This window comes from Myodes glareolus, chromosome 11, assembly GCF_982192425.1.
Source record: "Myodes glareolus chromosome 11, mMyoGla1.1, whole genome shotgun sequence".
NCBI classification, from domain to species: domain Eukaryota; kingdom Metazoa; phylum Chordata; class Mammalia; order Rodentia; family Cricetidae; genus Myodes; species Myodes glareolus.
Window position 1 is genome coordinate 89619731 of NC_142036.1, and position 18593 is coordinate 89638323.

The 18593-nt window shown below is 38.4% G+C and overlaps 1 protein-coding gene across 1 annotated transcript in view; it reads right to left on the reverse strand.

The window, feature by feature from the left end:
- The window catches only part of Cog5 (component of oligomeric golgi complex 5), a 266865-nt gene that overhangs the window by 104370 nt on the left and 143902 nt on the right, over window positions 1–18593 (reverse strand). Inside the window, exons 8-10 of the mRNA XM_048415841.3 lie at window positions 18425–18590; window positions 7616–7728; window positions 7278–7355 (exon numbers count right to left, since the gene is read on the reverse strand). Coding sequence (XP_048271798.2) covers window positions 7278–7355; window positions 7616–7728; window positions 18425–18590 — 357 coding nt within the window. The remainder of the gene's footprint in view (window positions 1–7277; window positions 7356–7615; window positions 7729–18424; window positions 18591–18593) is intronic.

An 18593-nucleotide genomic window follows, 5' to 3' on the forward strand; every position in this document is an offset into this window, starting at 1 on the left:
CTGATTCACAGAGATCCACCTGCTTCTGATTCCCAAGTGCAACACCACTATGTGGCAAAAACTAAAAGTTTTAAAGTAAAACTCTACTGCTTATTTTTGCCTGGTAAAAGAATACAAATGAATTATTTGTCTCATAATATTTGCAAGAAAAAAACTACTTATTTTTTCTTTAGCACATTCAGGGTTAGGCTTTAATAATAAATACAACTATAATTCCTTTTTCTATTAATAATTATAAAAAATATTTCAAAATTAATTACTAAGATGTAGAATCAGAGAGTCCCTGCCTTGGAAGGAATCCTTGTGACCCATGAAGCTAGCAGGTTAGTAAAGGAGAAAAGGAAGATTTCATGACATGAAAGGCGAACACAGTCAAGAGAATTAGGAGGCAAACTATGGGTTCTGTGGCCTTAGGTGAGTATATTAGCATGACTACTGTTTAAATCTCTTTCAGGAGCAGAAGATACAATGAAGGGGTAAGTGTGTTCCTGACCCGCCACACAAGCATGGTACGGGAACACACAATTTTCCCGTCATCCTTATCACCCTGGGTATTCCAAAGGGGTGGCTTCCCCCAGCTAAACCCTCTCTCCTCCTACCTCATCCCCGCTTTCAGCCAGGAACCCCTTCCCTTCCCCTCTCCCTTTTTCGGGGCATAAAATCCTCCAACTCAACCTGTGTGGGCGCCACCCGGACTGGGCAGTGAGTGCAAATGGGCAGGAGGGAGTTCCTTTGTTTTAATAGCCTGCCTGCAGCAAGGTAGGACTGCAGGCAAAGTGATTCCTGGCCAGCAAGGGGCACTAATCCTGTAGCAGAAGACCCAGCGGAGGGAAGAGCCATTGGAGAGCATCTGAAGGAAGAGATGGGCAGGTGCCAAGGCAAGAATTCCTCCAACAATCTGAAAAACAACATGAAAACACCAGATCCCAGCGATCTTACGACAGAAGGACTTGAACATCCTATTCCGGAAGAAGTGGAAAACAGTGTCATTATGAAAGCAATAGAGACTCTTAAACAGGGTATGAATAACTCACTTAAAGAAAGAGAAGAGAAATATAACAAAAAGATTGAAGAAATGAGTAAAGATATGGAAGAGAAATATAACAAAAAGTTTGAAGAAATGAGTAAATTCGTAAACGATACCCTGGGAAACCAAGAAAAAACAATCAAACAGGTAATGGAATCAGTTCAAGAATTGAAAACTGAAATGGAGACAATGAAGAAAACACAAACCGAGGGCGGGCTGGTTATGGAAAATCTAGGTAAACAAAAAGAGACTTCAGGAACAAGCATAACCAATAGGATACAAGAGATGGAAGAACGAATCTCAGATTATGAAGACACCATAGAGAAAATAAACGTTCTGACCAAAGACAACAGCAAATCCAACAAATTCTCATAACAAAACATTCAGGAAATCTGGGACATAACAAAAAAACCAAATGTAAGAATAATAGGGGTAGAAGAAGGAGAAGAATTGCAGATCAAAGGTCCAGAAAGTATATTCAATAAAATTATAGAAGAAAACTTTCCCAACCTAAAGAACGATATTCCTATGAAGGTTCAAGAAGCATACAGAACACCGAATAGACTGGATCAAAAAAAAAAAAAATCCCCTTGCCATATGATAGTCAAAACACAACGCATTCAAATTAAAGAAAAGATATTAAGAGCAAGAAAGGAAAAAGGTCAAGTAACTTATAAAGGCAAACCTATCAGACATACACCAGACTTCTCTATGGAAACCATGTAAGCCAGAAGGTCCTGGATAGAGGTACTGCAGAAACGAAGAGACCATGGATGCAAGCCCAGACTACTATTCCCAGCCAAGCTATCATTCACTATTAACGGAGAAAACAAAATATTCCAGGATAAAAACAAATTTAAACAATACGTAGCTACAAATCCAGCCTTACAGAGAATATTAGAAGGAAAATCACAACCCGAGGAATCCAACATTCTCAACACTGCCTACAATAACTCAGACATCTAGCAACCCTTCACAAGCACAATTCAAAGAAGAAAAACACATACACTCTACTACCCAAAAAAAAAATAAAAGAAAAAAAATGACCGGAGTCAACAACCACTGGTCATTAATATCACTTAATATCAATGGACTCAATTCACCTATAAAAAGGCACAGTCTTAGAAATTGTATACGAAAACAGGATCCAACATTCTGCTGTTTACAAGAAACACACCTCAACCACAAAGACAGACACCTACTCAGAGTAAAGGGTTGGGAAAAGGTTTTCCAAGCGAATGGACCTAAGAAACAAGTGGGTGTGGCCATTCTAATAACTAAAAAAATCGACTTCAAACTAAAATCAATCAGAAAAGATGGAGATGGACATTTCATACTCATAACAGGAACAATTCATCAGGAAGAAGTCTCAATCCTGAATATCTATGCCCCTAATATAAAGGCACACACATATGTAAAAGAAACTCTTCTAGAACTCAAGGCAGTCATCAAACCACACACACTAATAGTAGGAGACTTCAACACACCTCTCTCACCAATGGACAAGTCAATCATACAGAAACCTAACAGAGAAATAAGAGAATTATTGGAGGTATTGAATCAAAGGGACTTAACAGACATCTATAGAACATTCCACGCAAATAGGAAAGAATATACCCTCTTCTCTGCAGCTCATGGAACCTTCTCGAAAATTGACCACATACTCGGTAATAAAGCAAACTTCCACAGATACAAAAAATATTAGTAACCACATGTGTCTTGTCAGATCACCATGGATTAAAGTTAAAATTCAACAACAATGCTACCCCCAGGGAGCCAACAAACTCATGGAAGTTGAACAGTCAACTACTAAACCACCCCTGGGTCTAGGTAGAAATAAAGAAAGAAATTAAAGTCTTCCTTGAATTTAATGAAAAGAAAGACACAACATACTCAAACCTATGGGACACTATGAAAGCAGTGCTAAGAGGAAAGTTCATAGCACTAAGTGCCCAATTAAAGAAAACGGAGAAAGCACACATTGGAGACTTAACAGCACACTTGAAAGCTCTAGAAAAAAAAGAAGCAGACTCACCCAGGAGGAGTAGAAGACTGGAAATAATCAAACTAAAGGCTGAAATCAACAAAATAGAAACACAGAAAACAATCCAAAGAATCAATGAAACAAAAAGCTGGTTCTTGGAGAAAATCAACAAGATCGACAAACCCCTATCCAAACAAATCAAACGGCAGAGAAAGAACATGCAAATTAATAAGATCAGAAATGAAAAGGGGGACATAACCACAGACACAGAGGAAATTCAGAGAATCATTAGATCTTACTACGAAAGTTTATATGCCACAAAGTTGGAAAATGTAAAAGAAATGGACAATTTTTTAGATAAGTAGCATGTACCAAAGTTGAACCAAGAACAGGTGAACAATCTAAAGAGACCTGTTAGTTGCGAAGAATTAGAAGCTGTTATCAAAAATCACCCTACCAAAAAAAGCCCAGGACCAGATGGTTTCAATGCAGAATTCCACCAGAACTTCCAGGAAGAGCTAATACCTATACTCCTTAATGTATTCCACAATATAGAAACAGAAGAGTCATTGCCAAACTCCTTTTATGAAGCTACAGTTACTCTGATACCAAAACCACACAAAGACACAACCAAGAAAGAGAATTACAGGCCAATCTCACTCATGAACATCGACGCAAAAATTCTCAATAAAATACTGGCAAACCGAATCCAAATACACATTAGAAAAATTATCCACTGTGATCAAGTAGTCTTCATCCCAGAGATGCAGGGCTGGTTCAACATACGCAAATCTATCAATGTAATCCATCATATAAATAAATTGAAAGAAAAAATCATATGATCATTTCATTGGATGCTGAAAAAGCATTTGACAAAATTCAATACCCATTTATGATAAAGGTGTTGGAGATACTGAGGATACAAGGATCACACCTAAATATAATAAAAGCAATATACAGCAAGCCGACAGCTAACATCAAATTGAATGGAGAGAAACTCAAAGCCTTTCCACTAAAATCAGGAACACGACAAGGCTGTCCACTCTCTCCATACCTCTTCAATATAGTGCTTGAAGTTCTAGCAATAGCAATAAGACAACATAAGGGGACCAAGGGGATTCGAATTGGAAAGGATGAAATTAAACTTTCATTATTTGCAGACAATATGATAGTGTACATAAGCGACCCCAAAAACTCTACCAAAGAACTCCTACAGCTGATAAACACCTTTAGTAATGTGGCAGGATACAAGATCAACTCCAAAACATCGGTTGCCCTCCTATACACAAAGGAAAAAGAAGCAGAGAGGGAAATCAGAGAAACATCTCCATTCACGATAGCCACAAATAGCATAAAATATCTTGGGGTTACTCTAACCAAGGAAGTGAAAGACCTATTTGACAAGAACTTTAAGTCTTTGAAGAAAGAAATTGAGGAGGATACCAGAAAATGAAAAGACCTTCCCTGCTCTTGGATTGGGAGAATCAACATAGTAAAAATGGCAATTCTACCAAAAGCAATCTATAGATTCAATGCAATCCCCATCAAAATCCCATCAAACTTCTTCACAGACCTTGAGAGAACAATAATCAAGTTTATATGGCAAAACAAAAAACCCAGGATAGCCAAAACAATCTTATAGAGAATAAAGGAACTTCTGGAGGCATTACCATCCCTGACTTCAAACTCTATTACAGAGCTACAGTAGTGAAAACAGCTTGGTATTGGCATAAGAACAGAGAAGTTGACCTATGGAATCGAATAGAAGACCCGGATATTAACCCACAAACCTATGAACACCTAATTTTCGACAAGGGAGCTAAAGGTATACAATGGAAGAAGGAAAGCATCTTTAACAAATGGTGCTGGCATAACTGGATGTCAACCTGTAGAAGAACGAAAGTAGATCCATATCTATCACCATGCACAAAACTCAAGTCCAAATGGATTAAAGACATCAATATTAATCTGACCACTTTGAACCTGATAGAAGAGAAAGTGGGATGTAGTCTACAAGATATAGGCACAGGAGACCACTTCCTAAGTAGAACCCCAGTAGCACAGACAATAAGAGAATCAATGAATAAATGGGACCTACTGAAACTGAGAAGCTTCTGTAAAGCAAAGGACACTGTCAGTAAGGCAAAAAGGCTACCTTCGGACTGGGAGAAGATCTTCACCAACCCCTCATCAGACAAAGGTCTGATCTCCAAAGTATACAAAGAATTCAAGAAACTAGACACTAAAACTCTAATTAACCCAATTAAAAAATGGGGTACTGAACTGAACAGAGAATTCACAACAGATGAACTTCGAATGGCCAAAAGAGACTTAAGGTCATGCTCAACATCCTTAGCGATCTGGGAAATGCAAATCAAAACCACTTTGAGATACCATCTGACACCTGTCAGAATAACTAAACTCAAAAACACCAATGATAGCCTATGCTGGAGAGGATGTGGAGTGAGGGGAACACTCATCCATTGTTGATGGGAATGCAAACTTGTGCAGCCACTGTGGAAATCAGTGTGGTGGTTTCTCAGGAAACTGGGAGTCAATCACCCTCAGGACCCAGCAATTCCATTCTTGGGAATATACCCAAGAGATGCCCTATCATACTACAAACGTATTTGTTCAACTATGTTCATAGCTGCACTATTTGTAATAGCCAGAACATGGAAACAACCTAGGTGCCCCTCAATAGAAGAATGGTTAAAGAAGGTGTGGAACATATACACATTAGAGTTTTACTCAGCGGTAAAAAACAATGACATCTTGAATTTTGCATGCAAATGGATGGAAAGAGAAAATGCTTTACTGAGTGAGGTAACCCAGACCCAAAAAGAGGAATATGGTATGTACTCATTCATAAGTGGATTCTAGCCATAGTTAAAGGTCTTTGAGTCTTTAATTCGTGATCCTAGAGAAGCTAAATAAGAAGGTGAACCTGAAGAAAATCATATAGTTATCCTCCTGAATATTAGAAGTAGACAAGATTGCCAGGCAAACATTGGTGCACGGGGGGTGGGGGGGTGGAAGTAAGGGGAGATGGTTAGGGAGAGGGGAGAGGGGAGATGGGGAGGATTGGGGATAGCTTGGGGGAATGGGAGGGGAGGAGGGAGGAAGGATGGTTATGGAAGCAGGGAAGTTTATGTCCCAACTAAGGGAGCCATTTTAGGGTTTGCAAGAGACTTTATTCTGGAGAGGTTCCCAGGCCCAAGAAGAGGTCCCGAGATTGTTCCCTGGGCAGCAGAGGAGAGGGTGCCTGAACTGGCCTTGGCCCATAACCATACTGATGAATATTTTGCATGTCACCACAGAACCTTCATATGGCGATGGATGGAGATAGAGACAGAGACACATATTGGAACACTGGACTTAACTCCCTAGGTCCAAATGAGAAGCAGAAGGAAAGAGAACATGAGCAAAGAAGGCAAGACCAGAGGAAACCTTCACCTGTTGATGGATGGAGATTGAGACAGAGACCCACATTGGAGCACTGGACTGAGCCCCCAAGGTCCAAATGAAGAGCAGAAGGAAGGAGAACATGAAAAAGGAAATCAGAACTGTGTGGGGTGTGTTCACCCTCGGAATCAAGCGGACTGATCTAATGAGAGCTCACCAAGGCCAGCTGGACTGGGACTGAACGAGCATGTGATCAAACCGGATTCTCTGAATGTGGCTGACATGGGGGCTGACTGAGAAGCCATTGACAATGGCACTGGGTCTTGTTTTGTCTGCATGTACTGGTTTTTCGGGATTCTGGTCTGTTTGGATGCTCACCTTCCTGGACCTGGAGGGAGGGGGGAGGAACTTGGATTTCCCATAGGGCAGGAAACCCTGACTGCTCTTGGGAATGGTGAGGGAGGAGAAGAGGGAGTGGGGGTAGCGGGAGCGCATTGGGAGGAGGGGAGAAAGTGGAAATTCTTTAAATAAATAAATAAGGGAAAAAAAGAAACAAACAAACCAATAAATAAATATACAAATTCTACCAAAAAAAAAATCTCTTTCAGGTGCATTTCTAGTGGAAATTTTGGAAATGTTACAAGCCATTCCTCCCATGACAGAAGTGGGAAGTGTGTAATGCACTTCAGAAACTATGCCACACCCAGGCTGACATTTATCTTGCAAGGAAATTTCCAGTTGTCAACAAATACATTGTCTTTGATATACAGTTACCTTGAAGGCAGTGACCCAAATAATACTTGCCAGCATCTTCCCACTTTCTTCATGAGTGATATACAAAGTATCCTTATTTAGACATACCTTAACTATTTCTTCAATGAAACAAATCTGAGAAACAGGATCTCTCTTCTTGGTTAACACTTTTTGTAGATGCTGTACCTAAAGACGGAAAAAGAGAGGTGACATATATTTAACTGGTTATTTTCAAGTGAAACCAATGTAACTCTTAGGAATTGGATAAAGCAAGGTATATTTCAGAAATCCCTCAAAAATAGCATTACTGCTAGCATAAGGGTCCAGTGGACAAGGAGCCTATGTACACAGTATGGTCAGTCAGCAGAAGTGCTGGAGCATAGGGATGATAAAGACACAGAAGTACCAGGGGTCAGAAAGCTCTTCCCATCTTTTGAAATATTTACCTGTCCACAAGCAGCACAGATATGATCCATAAGCTTTTCCATATTGGTCCAGAGGGAAGCACGAAAAGCTGCTGTGTTTCCTGGAGTTGGCATGGTAGCTCGCCCGGGACCTCCTGGTTAAGAGCAACAGAGAAATGGGGAAAATACAGGCTCCCAAACATAGCAGAAGTGCAGAGAAGACAAAAACCAAGAGGTGTCCTCTCTCACAAATAGCTTCCTATGCACAATATAAAAGGAATCATTGTGTATAGTAAGAAAAGTAAACATCACACAATCACATGGATGGGGCTATAAAAACAAAATAAAAATTAATGAGAACACTTTCCTTAAAAAAGAAAGAGGGTGAAGAGTTATCAAACAAAGTGAAACATTTCACATATTCAAAATTAAATTTACAAGAATGACAAAGACATGACCGCAAACTGAATTCAAGTAAATATAGAACAAATGAAATTATCCGTGTATCAAATTAACAACAAAACCATGGGGTAACCAGTTCATTCAAATAATTAAAAATCACAGAAGACTTACTTTAGTAGGATATATGCTATAAGCACAAAGAACTTCAAGCAAATTATCAAAGTAACAGGTTTTCTGTGTGTGCAGTTTGGATGTAACAGGCCTGCATCTAGTTCAGGTATATTTTCACAAGCAGCAACCAGTGTTCTCATTATAAACAGAGTAAAGGCAAACAATGCAATGGACTTAAAGGTAATTCACAAACCGATCTACCAGAGGAGAGTGATAATGATCCATAATAATGGAATGGGTTCTGTGACCTTAAGTGAGTATATTATCATGTTTATATTATAAGCATATATAGTATCTAAAAATTATAAGCATTCAAGTTTCTATTTCTACAACCATCCTTCCCCAAACCAACCAATCAAACCAGAGTTCACTGACAAAAACCAGGTTTCACTATTAGAATATAAAGTACAATGCAAAACCAGTTATCCTTTGTCCAAAATGTTCAGAGAAAATAGGCATTTATCAAGGTAACAACAAAAAAAAAACTTATGAACTTGACTGGTAGGGACGGCTATTAAATCACAGGTCTGCCACTTAAAGTTGTTGGTCACACAAAAAGACCCTGGCAGTCTGCAGGCATCAGGCCACACACTCCTGCCATGCAGTCCAGGATAACTCTCTCTCCTTATTTTGCTGTAAGCTTTCTTAGTGTTCTCATAATGTTTCTAATTGCTCCCTCACTTTAAGATCTGATCCCAAATCACATGGTCCTTGTTAGGTCTCAGAAACCGGGACAATAGCTGAGGTGATTATTAACATACCAAAGTGGATGCTGACCATCTCTCCCAGCATCATGCAGTACCTTTGGCTCTCCCAGCACTTCTCACCAAGCCCCTATCCTAAACCTCTCCTCCCAGGGGCTGGGTTTCAGTTTCCCTTCCTGCAGTCTGATCCCTATGTAACTTGGGCATTTCAGCTAGACTGGTCTCTTGGCCTGTTGGCCAGAGCCACCTCTCAGCATCTCCTCTTTTGCCCTTCCTCCCCTTCTCTCCTCTCATGGTCTGGTTCAGTCTGCCAGCCATGTTCAGCCTGGACTCTTCCTGCTTTCTCTGAGGAGCAGCTGGTCTCAGCCCCTCTGTTCTCAAACTAGTCACTCTCCATCTCTTTGTTGTAAAAATTTCCTCAAAAAAAGTTGGGAAAAATCAGGCCATCTGAAAGGATACTGGTAATAACAGACTTTAAAACTGAAAAATAAATCATGAATAAGTAAGGAGAAACAAGAATTTTCAAAGGATAAAGGAGCTGGCAAAATGACTCAGCAGGTAAAGGAGCTTGCTGTCAAGCATGACAGACTGAGCTTAATTCCCAGGCCTCACATATAGGGAGAAGAAATCAACTCCACTAAGTTGTTTCTAACCTCTACACATGTGCTATGGCATGCATGCACCCACATACAAACAGAAATAAATAAAATGTAATAAGAAATTAAAAATAAAATCATTAATACCAAAAGGTTAGAGTATGCTTTTGAAGCGATTCAGAGGGAGTTTGGAACACTAAAATCCTGGAAAGAATTCACAGTCAAGGCAGGGCTCACAGGGTCAAAGAAAGAAGTGGGTATTTTCCTAGGAACTGAACTAGAGGCTATTTGTGTTACAGGCTATCAAGAAATTTGTCCATGCTTTAAGGCATTGAGGAAATGCTGAACTTAAAGACAGAAGAACAATTATCTTAGAAATGTCAAGTATTCAGACTGTAGGATGACTATTGCTAGCTATGTTATGCCTGATTTAATGTGAAAATAGGGACAAAAACCAGGCTGAAAAATCATAATAAAACTTAATGAGTCTTGGCAGAAGACAAATCACACATTTACACTTGAGGCAACAAAAGGTAAGTTTGCTGAAAACACTAGAACTACCAAACAGAAGGCAACCAGTTTGTTCCAGATCAACAGGAAAGATGCATTGAAGATATCTCAGGAATTTGCCAGACAAAGCCCATACGGCTCTGCTTTGAGAAAAGGTGTACTTGTTTACACAGACACACACACACATTTAAAAAAAATTTTAAAAAAAAGGTGTCATTGAGAAGGTCCGCCAAAGACCTCAAGAGTTCATGGCAGCCATGGTCCTGGTTACTGTCTGAGTAGGAAGCACACTCTGGCATTGATGAGTTAATGCTGACTCTGTATACAGCATGGACAACACATGAGCTGTAAAGACTTCCACTTAGACTTCACAAGAATACCTGGAAGGTCAGTGTATGGCCAAGTCAAAATGCCTGCGGATAGTCACCAAGAACTTGCTGCATGAAGCTATGAGAGTGGAGACAAAACTGTAATGGAGACCTTAAGACGCTAGAGATTCCAGGAACATGGAACATATGCAGAGGAATGCCGCAAACAACAAACCGAGTCACTACATGACAGAGCGAGGCCATGAAGGTTGCAGTTGCAAGGCCAAGGGTGGGACAGAGCAGACTCTTCTAGGGCTCATATCCTAGTAATATGTACTTCAGTTACTGGCTGTGGAGCAACAGTGCTTAGTGTCTGTCCTGCTGGACTTCAGACTTAGGTCAGTCTCACCTCTCCTTTTGAAAATAACACAGCAGCTAAAATACTGACCCCATTTCTGGCTTTATTCTACACTAGGATATGCTGGAAACTTTAACCTTTTTTTAAAAAAAACTTTACTGACATTCACAAGCAAGAGTTTGTCTTGAGTCTCAGTAGAGACTGCGGAATTGGACTTGAAAGCAACACTGAATTGTTACGACTATGAGGACACACAAATAAGACTGAGTACTTTGCTATGTTGGATGGGTGTGACCCTTTGGAGCCAGAGATGGGATGCTATAATTTAACTGTTCCTCAAAGGGTCACGTCCTGAAAGTTGAAGCCCCCAGTTGGTAGCACTACTGGGGATCAGTGGAAACTTAACCAGGTAGGCCCAATTAAAAGTGAATCACTCTCTATGGGACATACATCTCTATGGGACACACATCATTATGGGACACACATCTCTATGGGACACACATCTCTATGGGACATACATCTCCTCTATGGGACATACATCACTATGGGACACGCATCTCTATGAGACATGCATCTCTATGGGACATACAGGCCTTTGCAGGACATATTTTATCCCTGGCTCCTGCTGCTTTTTTCTCTCTCTGTTTGCTTCCTGGTTGCCATGAGGTGAATAACCTTCTCTACCACACATTCTTGCGACCATGATGCTTTTGTATAGCTGAGGTAGCAAGTATAGGGGAAGTTTAGTATCTGACCTGTGTGAGCCCCACCTTCGCTGAGCCGCATTTACATCCTGCTACAAACCATGATATAGGTGACTTCTTCCTAGCAACTCCCTAGTGGCTCCCCTTCTGTGGAATATCTGGAAACTCGGAGCAATGGGTTAGTCCAGCCTGAACTTGTTCTGAACACATGCACAATAAGGCAAAGTGTCTCCTCTGAGTGCACTTTTAGTGAAAATCTCCTATTTATACATATTCGTCATTAGACATACATGTGATTAAAGTAAGATACATCCCGGGAAAGGACATGCACAATGAAAAATGTAGTATGTAACCCAAGTCTACCAATCAGAATAATACCTATAGCCACCCTTAGCAAATGACTAGTCTTTCAGTGGGGCCTCTAAAAGGAAGGGCCAGGCAGTAAGCAGGCTCTCCTAACCTGCAGTTCTCTTATGGAGAGAAAAGTAATATTTCCTCCTTCTTTTCAATTATTTTTCTCACAATACATTGTTAAGGAAACAAAAAGATAACCAACAAACACTGCATAAGGATTTTTATGATCACAAGCTAAACATATTGTACTGAAGATATAACCATGATCGAAATAACCAACTGACTAAAGAGAATACCAGAATAAAGGGAGAGAAAGAATATTTGAAATAAGTGGATGCTTTCATTGATTAGATTTAACAGACTCAAGACACACAATAAACTGGCATGAATTTGGGTTTATTAAAGTAATAAAAGAAATTAAGAGTTCCTGAAATAAAAAGTACTTATGGATGATTTCTAGTTGATGATATTCTCTTCTTTTGAAAGCCAGCAAGATTAAGAACAAACAAAAAGTAGGAAAATAACTTACTTAAAAAATAAGGAATCAGATAAACCCTTCAACTTGATTATGAAGCACTCAAACCAAATGCCATTGATAAATTAAAAGTAAGAAGAGGCCAGATAACTGACAAATGAGCCATTAGTGGGAAACTGCTTTAAAATCAATTTTAAGAATAACTGTGAAACAGATAAGAGATTCCCTGTTTAGTGAATCTTGACAGTGCACACCAAAGAAGTGTGCTTCTTCTTTTAATGACTGTTAAATTCAGAGCATTTCCAACAACTATAGAAAATACATAAGGGATGCTGGAAGAGGTGATTTAATGGAAGATACAAAGGAATTGGAAATTTTAGAGATAATGGAGAGATGATGAAAAGACAGAATGCTCTAGGCACACAACCAGCCTGAGCACCTGACTCTGATTCCCAGATCTGACGTGGAAGCCAGGCATGGCAGCATGTGCCGATAACTAGCGCTGGGATGTAAAGGCAAGAAAACCTCAGGGTCTTGCTGAGTATAGTATAGTCAGTATAGTATAGTATAGTATAGTATAGTATAGTATAGTATAATATAGTATAGTATAGTCAGTAAGTACAGCTGAGACAGTGAGTTTAGAGTAAGGTGAAGAGATAACCTTCTGTGCCCTTACACAAATATGCACTGGAGTATTACACCCCCTCCACACACACTCATACAATGTACTTACACACACACAGGCCTCATCTCTAATCTGGGGAAGAAACAGACACAACATATTTTGCTTCTTTCTCTACCAATCATTTGACATTCTCATGTGCAGACGAGTGACTTCTTAGATGTACGAGGACGCTATCAGTGTCAGCGAGGTAGGGCAGGCTGACATTGAGCACGAAGTCATTCTGAGGTGATATAATGACATTATTTCTTTAGCTAACATTTATCTCCTAAATTTCTATCACAATTATTTTCTTAGTTCAGTAAGGAAGACAAACATTTACACATTGAACAGCAAAAAGTTACAAAATTCTAAGGGAAAAAAAGTATAAATGAAAATTTTTATCTGCTTAAAGTATTTAAACACAGGGCAAAAAATATTATCAACCATGTGAGAATTCCAAAAACAGTGTCTATATAACATTTTTGAAAAATCAATCGTATGATGAAATCCATAGAAGGAAGAGAAGAACGCAGAAATGCAGAATGGAAAATGCATATTAAAAAGATCAGAGATAAGAATCAAATCATTTAAAATATAATGAAGAAAATATAAAAACCATATTAAAGAATAATAACCTACTTCAACATATGAAAAAGCATCTAAGGACTGACAAAATGGCTCAGTGGGCTAATGTACTGGCCATCAGCCTGATGACCTGATTGATCCCTCAGTACCACATGGTAGAAGGACAGAGTCAATCTACTCCAATAAGTTATTCTCTGACATACACACACAGACTGCAGCATGTGTGTGTCCACATACATACACATGCACAAACAGATGCATAAAAATAGTGCACGTGAAATAATTATGTGAATACTAGCCACAAGTTTGGGAAACATAACAGAAAATAAAATAATATTTCATTTCTTCTTTCCTAGTCTTGGCTCCTTTTCTCTTTCTCTAGAGCAAAAAGCCTCATAAATTTAGAATTATCATCCCATGATTTTAAGCTTTTAGTGTACATGCACATATCCAAAACAATACTTAGCATAAACTGTCACATTCTTAGGTCTTAAACATTTGTTATAATGTACCTTTCTCAAAAAAAAAAAAAAAATTCAGTAGCCCTCCTATTACAAATGGTAAATGGGCTAAGAAAGATATCAGAGAAATATCACCCTTTACAATAGCCACAAATATAAAATATCTTGGGATAACTCTAATCAAACAAGTGAAAAACCTACAAGACAAGAATGTTAAGTCTGTAAAGAAAGAAATTTAAGAAGATAGCAGAAAAGGTATCTTCTTGCTCTTAGATAGGTAGGATCAACATATTAAAAATGGCAATCTTACCAAAAGCAATCTACAGATTCAATGCAATCCCCATCAAAATCCCAACATAATTCTTCACAGACCTTGAAAGAACAATACTCAACACCATACATAAAAACAAAAACTCGAATAGCTAAAACACTCCTGAACAATAAAGAAACATCCAGAGGCATCACCATCCCTGACTTCAAGTTCTACTACATAGCTATAGTAATAAAAATAGCTTGGTACTGGTATAAAAACAGACATGTAGATCACTAGATTTCAATCAAAGGCCTTGACATTAATTCACACACTTATAAACACCCAATTCTTGACAAAGTAGCCAAAATGGTACAATGGAAAAAAGAAGTTATCTTTAACAAATGGTGCTGGCAAAACTGGATGTCAACCTGTAGAAGAATGAAAGTAGATCCATAAAAGTCAAGCCCAGATGAACCAAGGTCCTCATTGAACCTGATAGAAGAGACAGTGGGAAGTAGCCTTGAATTCATGAGCACAAGAGACTAAATATAACTACAGTAGCACTGACAATGAGAGCAACAATAAATAAATGGGACCTCCCGAAACTGAAAAGTTTCTATAAGGCAAAGGCCATGGTAAATAAGCCTACAAAATGGAAAAAGATCTTCACCAACCCCACATCTGAAAGAGAGCTGATCTTCAAAATATACAAAGAACTCAAGAAACGAGACATTAAAATACAAAACAATCCAATTAAAAAAAAATGGGGTACAGAGTTAAACAAAGAATTCTCAACAGAAGAATCACAAATGGCCAAAAGACATTTAAGGAATCGCTTAACATCCTTAGCCATCAGGGAATGCAGATCAAAACAACTCTGAGATACCATCTTACACCTGTCAGAATGGCCAAGATGAAAAACACTGATGACAGCTTACATTGGAGAGGATGTGGAGTAAAGGGAATACTCCTCCCCTGCTGTTGGGAGCACAAATTTGGACAGCCACTTTGGAAATCAATATGGCAGTTTCTCAGAAAACTGGGAATCAATCAAGACCCAGCAATACCACTCTTGGGCATATACCCAAAGGATACTCAATCATACCACAAGGACACTTATGAAGCACGATCAATAAAAACTTATTAGAGAGAAACTGGGGTTCAATCTGAAGGTCAAAACAAAACAAAACAAAACAAAACAAAAAAACCAAAGCAACCAGTCACTGGCTCTTACCTCTACCTCAGTTCGAAAATGGCAATCCTACCTCCAGGAATCTCAGAATGAAACAGTCTGAGAACTGTCTCCTCCTGTTTTATAATCCTTTCTAGGGTTTGGATTAAAGACATGCACCACTAATATTAAAGGCACATACACCCGGTTTCTGTGGATACTGGGATTAAGGGCTTGTGTAACCACTGCCTGGTCTGTAAAGCTGACCAGTGGGGCTTTTTTACTTTTTGATCTTCAGGCAAGCTTTATTTACTAAAAAACAAATTAAATGCTACTATACACTTGCTCAATTATGTTCAAAACAGAATTATTCCTAATAGCCAGAACCTGGAAACAACCCAGATGCCCCTCAACTGAAGAATGGATAAAGAAAATGTCGTACACTTACAAAATGAAGTACCACTCAACTGTAAAAAAATGACATTATGAAATCAGCAGGCAAATGGATGGAACCAGAAAAAACAATCCTGAGTGAGGTAACCCAGACTCAGAAAGACAAACATGGTATGTACTCACTTATAAGTGGATATTAGACATAAAGCAAAGGATAGCCAGACAATCCACAGCTCCAGAGAAGCTAGGTAACAAGGGGACTGGCCTTCCCCTGTAATCAGATCGGTGAATACCCAACTATCATCACAGGGCCTCCATCCAGTAACTGATAGAACCAGATGAAGAGATCCACAGCCAAGCCAACAGGCAGAGCTCTTGGAATCCAATTGAAGAGAGGGAGAAGGGAATATATGAGCAAGGGAGATAAAGATCAGATGGAGAAATCTACAGAGACAACTGAACCAAGTCTGTGGAAACTTATAACTCTAGACTAACAATACTATTTTTAAACTTACATATATGTAACAGATTGCTGTAGGATACATCCTTATAGAGGAGTTAGGATCATAAGGAGCACACAATTTTAACCTGAGAAATCAAACTGCTAAGGTTGAGAAACTGAACCATTGCACTCACCCACAATATGAATACTGGGTTTTGCTCTCCTCTAGCTGTGCCTTAAATTTTGGCTAATTAAACGAGAGAAAATAGTATCTTGCTTAATTTGCATGTTTCCAATAACTAGTTTATCCCCTAAAAAGATGTTGAATATCTTTCATATGTGTATTGAATAAGTGGTCCTATAACGTGTCTATTCATAGCCATACAGGTACCTTCCGAGCTTATACTTGCAAACTTGGATTTTGTTGTAGCTTTGTTTCGTTTTTTTCTTGAGACACAATCTCACCATGTAGCCTAGGTAGTCCTAAACACGTACTATCTTCTTGCCCCAGTCTCATGGATGCCAGATCTAAAGGTATCCATCACTATGACAACTTTATGATTTTTGTGTTCTTTATATATTCAAAGTAACATTTTAAAAATCCATTACTTGATATTAAATCTATAGAAAATTAATGTATAAAAATCTTTGTCTTAAACTATGTACAAAAATTTATGTTGTGGTGCTCCACCATACTCAGCCACTTTAATGAGTATTTAAAATAACTCTACATAACCTCAATACATATGAGAAAATTAACATGAAAACAATTTCATATTAAAAATAAAGATAATACTTATTCTTTAAAAAGGTGAGGAACTAGTGCTTACTATTTCTACATTACATAATGATATCCACTTCTCAATGCATCGTAAAAGGCAGTTTAAAAACCCTTTATTCTTTCTACAATAAAGGCTTACATTAAGATTGACAGTATGTGAATAATTGCTTTCATTTTTTTCCTGTTCTTGACAACACAATAGGGAATGAGATTAAACAGCTTCTGGAAATTTAAACATTATATCAAACTTTCTGAAAATAATTGCTAGCAAAATTTGAGAGGAAACTCTCCTTTGGTGATTTTTTTTCCAACAAATTCCTTTGGTGATCTTATGAATATGAACCTCTTCAGAGGCTGAAGCAAACCTTTAAAAATCTAGTTGAGACTTAAGATTCTTTTATTTCTTTTTATTAGTGTAATTGATTCAGGAGCTGTGAACTCACTTTAACTTAAAGTTAAGTATAAAAATGAAATTTTGCTTTTGTTCTCTTGTTGCTGCTGTTTTTGAGACAGGGCTTCTGTGTGGAGCTCTAGTTGTCCTGAAACTCACCCTGGAAATACAGCTGAGGTGTGTGCCACCATTGCCCAGCCAAAATGAAATTCTTTTGTATTACTTATGTACTAGAAGTATCATTAATCTACATGGTCGTTTTGTTTAATTTCAGGACTACTCTGTGATTTCAGAGTGCCTTCAATAAAAGTGCAGGGGGAAATAATACAGTTAGCACAGATAATAATGTGGAAAACTTTCCTGTAGACTGGCAAAATAGCATAGTCAACAAAAGGGAGTCAAGAGATATTTGATTTTAAGTTTAAGATAATACAACAGGACAACTGTGTGACGAAAAAGAAACATGGAGGAAGGGAAAACTAACAAGCTGTCAGACTTGAGTAAAACCGAAGAGGGGTGGAATTTAAAGACAAGTTTATTGCTCTTTTCTTCTAGACTAGCAAGAGAAGAACACATGGCAGTGAGAAATGGAAGGACGGACGTACATGCAGGAAGTCTACCTTTCAATACCAGTGTTCTTTATATCTTGCCTTCACCATCCTGCTCCCACGGATTTTATTCATTTTGATTGTTTCAACCATTATTGTTTTTCAGTATGAAACTTACAAGGAAAAGTCCAGGAAGTTAAAATAGCAATGGTATACCTTAAAAATGTTTTCCTTCCCCATAAAAAAGTATATGTCAGGATAAGAACTTTAGAAAGAAAAATACAATCTTCTCTCTCTCTCTCTCTCTCTCTCTCTCTCTCTCTCACATCTGTTTCTTTCCAACTAAATGATGCCACAGCTTAGACATCTTTATCCAGTGGTTCTGAATATACCAACTGACCAGTTCAACTCACTGATTATACACAAAACTTACAAATAAGTCCTGAAATGTATTTCTTCTCTTATATTTTTCTATTAAAAAATGAGTCATTAGATTGCTTTGAAACATGAGTGCTTAACATACTATTCAAAGAACTTCTTGGTTATTAATAAAGGGGCTAAATATAAACCATCCCCATACCTCTAACAGCTGACTGGGAAGGCTGAGTCAAAACTTTGACGTCCAATGCATTGTTGATACTATCTTCCAAAGAAGCACAATAACCATCCACAACATTGGTAACAGTATCTTTCAAAGTTCCGAGATTATGGAAAACCTGAAGGGCTGTTCCAACCTGAGCTGGATTCTG